General features: G+C 35.0%; 1 protein-coding gene across 1 annotated transcript in view; it reads left to right on the top strand.

Moving 5' to 3' along the window:
- The first annotated feature begins 4,178 nt into the window (after window positions 1-4,178).
- LOC125033196 overlaps window positions 4,179-5,000 on the top strand; it is an 11,984-nt gene continuing 11,162 nt past the window's right edge. Inside the window, exon 1 of the mRNA XM_047624567.1 lies at window positions 4,179-4,260. Within this exon, the coding sequence (XP_047480523.1) occupies window positions 4,208-4,260 (53 nt within the window). The 5' untranslated portion in view covers window positions 4,179-4,207. The remainder of the gene's footprint in view (window positions 4,261-5,000) is intronic.

The raw sequence follows: 5,000 nt of genomic DNA, 5'->3' as shown, positions 1-5,000 counted from the left end.
ATAGCCACCAGAATACTTCTGGGAAAAGTTTATTTCATTTTTGGGTTTCTACAGGTTATATGGAAGTGGAGCTACCTGGTTATATGTACCTTGAATGATGGTAATACTATGGATGATGACGGTGATGATGATAATAACAATAATAATAATAATGATACGTGAAGCGTGTGTGTGTGAAGATTTAGAGAATAAGGTGGATAGAAGAGAAATGAAGATATAGAATAATAATAATAAGAGGCAGAAGAAGAAGAAGAAATAAAAGAAGAAGACGAAGGCATAACCTAACCAAAAATAGAGGGAGAGGAGACACGGGATGAAAGTGGGTGTATGAGATAATAGGAAAGATAGGCTGACTGTAAGTGATGGACTGAATTCTAAAAGGAGACGAAATAAAATTACTTTAAATACTCCCAGGAGAAGGAAGATGAAGGAAGGGAAGGAAGATGAAAGGGAAGACTAAAAGCAAAGGCATAGGAGCGTGTGGTTGCGTGTGTGCTTGTGTGTGTGTCTTTGCTTGTGTGTGTGCTTATGTGCTTGTGTGCTTGTGTGTGTGTGTCTTTGCTTGTGTGTGTGCTTATGTGCTTGTGTGCTTGTGTGTGTGTGTGTGTGTGCTTGTGTGTGTGTGTGTGCGTGTGTGTGTGTTAGTGTGTGTGTGTCTGTGCTTGTGTGTGTGGGTGTGTTTGTGCTTATGAGTGAGTGTGTGTGCGTGCGTGCGTGCGTGCGTGCGTGCATGCGTGCGTACATGCGTGCGTGCGTGCGAGTGTGTGTGTGTGCATGTGTGTGTTACGTCGTCAAATAACGATAACATAGCAAGAAAAATGATGAATAGGATAAAAACTTTAAAGGATTTGTAAAGGAGAGACCAATCCCCCCTACTCCCAAAAAAATTACAATCCACAGAGATTGTTTTGAGAAAAGGGGAAATACACCTAAGGGAAAAGGTTGACAGACAAAGATTTCTTACGAGTGAACATTTTGACCCTTAAGTGTTCTTCAGGGACCGGGGTGAGTGAGTGAATGAGTGAGTGAATGAATGAATTAGAGAGGGTGAACGAAAGAGTGAATGAGTGAAAGAGAGAGTGAGCGAAAGACTGAAATGAGTGAGTGAAAGACAGAAAGAGAGAGAGAGAGAGCGAAAGACTGAAATGAGTGAGTGAAAGAATGAGATAGTTGAGTACGTGCGCGCGACAGTATGAGTGCAAGAGAGAGAGAGAGAGAGAGAGAGAGAGAGAGAGAGAGAGAGAGAGAGAGAGAGAGAGAGAGAGAGAGAGAGAGAGAGAGAGAGAGAGAGAGAGAGAGAGAGAGAGAGAGAGAGAGAGAGAGAGAGAGAGAGAGAGAGAGAGAGAGAGAGAGAGAGAGAAAGAGAGAGAGAGAGAGAGAAAGAGAGAGAGAGAATTATTGAAAGAGACAGAGAGAGCGAAAACGTGAGTGAGTAATTGAGAAAGAGTGAGTGAAATTAATAATATAAGTAATATGATAAAATATAAAGGTGTGAGTGAATGAGAGAAGTAGGGCGTGAGTGCATGAATGAATGAGTAAATGAACCAGAGCAGTAAGTGAGTGAGAAGCAAAAGAAGAAATGGTAGAGGATAAGGAAAGAAAATTAAAGAAAGATGAAAATGATAGGCCTATAATGTAAGAAAAATGATCGAAAATATGCGTTTACAGGCTTGAAAAATTGAAATAAACCACTTAAAACTGCGTGACAGAAACAAAATATAGTTACTTTGGTCCTTAACCAAAAAAATATTTCTTCGTAGGCCTAATCTAATAAACGGACAACCTCAAAACATTATAATGAATAAATTAATAGAAAATAGATAATAAATAAATACATGAAAAAGGTGATAAATAAAACATAAATGTTTAGAAAATAGATAATAATAATTGAAGAAAAAGAAAATGACTAACCTCTAGCGTCTATAAGGAAAATGAAAAAGATTCTTGTGCAGATAATTCCACTCAATGACAGTATAACAACCTTTGATTCCCTATAAAGGCGGTTAGTGAATAATTGTTCGAAATTGTTTGATAGACTAAGAATACATTATCTAAAGGCGAAAATAATGAAGATCTGTTAATTATGCGATTTATTTATTTTTTCTTTTCTATCTTTAAGAAGAAGAATACGGGAAGGAAGAAAACAGAGAAAGAAAATAGAACAATATCATAATAGATAATAGGATAAATCGAAGGAGATAATTAAAAAAAACAACAGCATAATAATGCAAACAACTCTATCCATACACGTAAACATATTTAACTACAATCTTACGCGTGTGGGGATAAATGTCCACGTGCGTATCCATACACGTGTGTGTGTTAATGCTAATAATATGGATAGTCAAATGTTTAATTCGAGGGGTGGAAATCCTCAGAGATACAAGAATAAGATTCGCAACGAAATACAGGCTTTTTATAATTCATTAAAAAAAACAAAAAAATATTTCTTTGTTTCCCTGATAATCGTGTAACTGCCTAATTGTTTCAGGCAAGCTAACTGTATGTAATCTCGTAAAGCCTGACTCCTTTCAGCTGTATGATCCTGAAAACAGGGCAGAGTGATACACAACATCCAAGCATGATATACCGACATGTGAAAATGTCTAAGCTTTTCGCATATTCAACCTCTTGGTAATATTCGTAGAAATAACTATGCACACACACGCACACTGAGAAATACAATCAGTATCTTTCTGTCTGTCACACGCACACACGCAAGCGCACACATACATATACACACACATACAAACATCCACACACATACACACACAAACAAACACATACACACAAACAAACACATGCACACACAAACAAACAAACACATACACATAAAAACAAGCCAACACATAAACAAACCAACAAACACAAACACACACAAAAAAGTACATTGAGGACAGTATAAAAATTGTTGAAACGGTTTTCACATTGAACAGATTTATGAAGAAAAAAAAATCCAGGAAAATGAGAAAAAAAAGGTTAAATAATCATCGGAATCACGGAAGGAAGAAAAATAAAAACGATTAATTCATTATTTCATTTTACATTGTCAGTAGCAATATCTGGGAAAAATTATTTAAATTTAACGAAAAAAAAAAAAAAAATGTCGCGAGAGATAATGAAAAAAAAAATCATCTCATTTGTTTTATAGTAGAGACGCATATTCCACAACCATATATGATAAAATAAAGTAATTCGTAGGAAAGGTTTTTATTTCATTTTATTGTTTTAAACACACACACACACACACACACACACACACACACACACACACACACACACACACAAACACACACAAGCACACACAAACACACACAAACACACACACACACACACACACACACATATATATATATATGTATGTATATATATGTATGTATGTATGTATGTATGTATATATATATAAAAGTATTTATGTATATGTGTATATATATATATAGTTCGTTGCTCTTTATTCCTTTTTTCCTTCTCTCTCTTCTTCCCGATCCTCACTCTCTCCCACTCCCCCCCCCCCCCCCCTCTTTCTCTCCATTGCCACAGGAAACTCATAAAGGAGACAAAAAAATAAAAGCAGTTAGTCCACGAATGTTAATAACCCATCGCTCTTATCAGCAAACTTCGTAGAATACAAGATACCTTTAATATTACCGTGTTATCAATACTAATGACGTAGTTAAAGAGATATCAAAAGTAATGTGTTTCAGTGACCTATAAATCATATATACTACCAGGAGAATGTTTACGTAATACACACGCAAAGTTACGAGATCAAGTCAAAGTTAGGATGGGAAAGAGAACAAAAATAATGCATCTACGCAAATAATGATGATGCAATTTTCGATATATGCGAGAAGTGAGCAGATAACTACATCTACAGCAAAATCCAGAACAAACAAACAAACAAAACAGCGAAAATAATATTAAACCGACAAAAACTCTATCAAGTGTAACGAATACAAACCTCTCTTTCAACAGAGCAAACTATAAAGAAATACTAATAATACTGATAAAAGTGGCAATAGGAAATAAAAATATATAAAATAAGATGAAAATAAACAATAATTTAAAAAAAATGATGAACCCTTTCCTCTACATGTTATATTCACACACATTTCTCCTTTCTCTAACAGGCCTGTCTGCTGCAAACGCGACCAAGTGTCCGAATAAGACAGAATTGAACACGTGCCTCGAAAAGGCTGCAGGATACATGCCCAAATCCGGACTACCAGCTGATCGGAAACAAGTCGAAAACATGTGCAGGTAAAAAAAAAAAAAAAACTCTAACAAGGTATTTACGGATAGCTAATAGCATGCGAGTGGTTGGAAAGAATATGCTTGTTTGTAGAATGTGAGAGTATGCTTGAATGTGAGAGTATGTTGTTTAATAAGAAATATATACTTTTGTCTTTGTTTCTTTGCGAGATTGTTGTATCAGACATGTAAACAAAGGATATCACATTGCAAAAGTTGAAAGGTATATTTTGAATGAAGGATAAGAAAATATACCAGCCTTCAGTATATTATGTCCCATCGCAGTATCTAATACCATGTCTGATTATAACATGTAATATTAAATATTTATTCTCAAACCATTTTATGCCTTGCAATATCGCATCCTTCTGCAACTATTAAAGGTAGCTACAGGCTACCGGTCAGAAAAGAAGAGTTGACGTTGAATAAAGGATTTGAAATGTTTTTATTTATAACTCTCATTACATTTTACTTAGATTAGTTAATGTTATTACGAACGTTCAAAACACACACACACACACACACACACACACACACATTTATATGTATATATATATATATATGTATGTACACACACACACACACACACACACACACACACACACATATATATATACTTATTTATTATTTTTATCGGATTTTAAGCTTTCCATTCCTTTCGTTCTTTGTACATTCATAAATCTGTTTTAACTATGTTTTGCCTATTCTTTTCGTCTATTAGATATTATTTTGTCTCATTCCCTACTGAT

Source organism: Penaeus chinensis, chromosome 16 (genome assembly GCF_019202785.1).
Source record: "Penaeus chinensis breed Huanghai No. 1 chromosome 16, ASM1920278v2, whole genome shotgun sequence".
In the NCBI taxonomy this organism is placed as follows: domain Eukaryota; kingdom Metazoa; phylum Arthropoda; class Malacostraca; order Decapoda; family Penaeidae; genus Penaeus; species Penaeus chinensis.
This window is presented reverse-complemented; position numbering and strand designations above follow the sequence as displayed.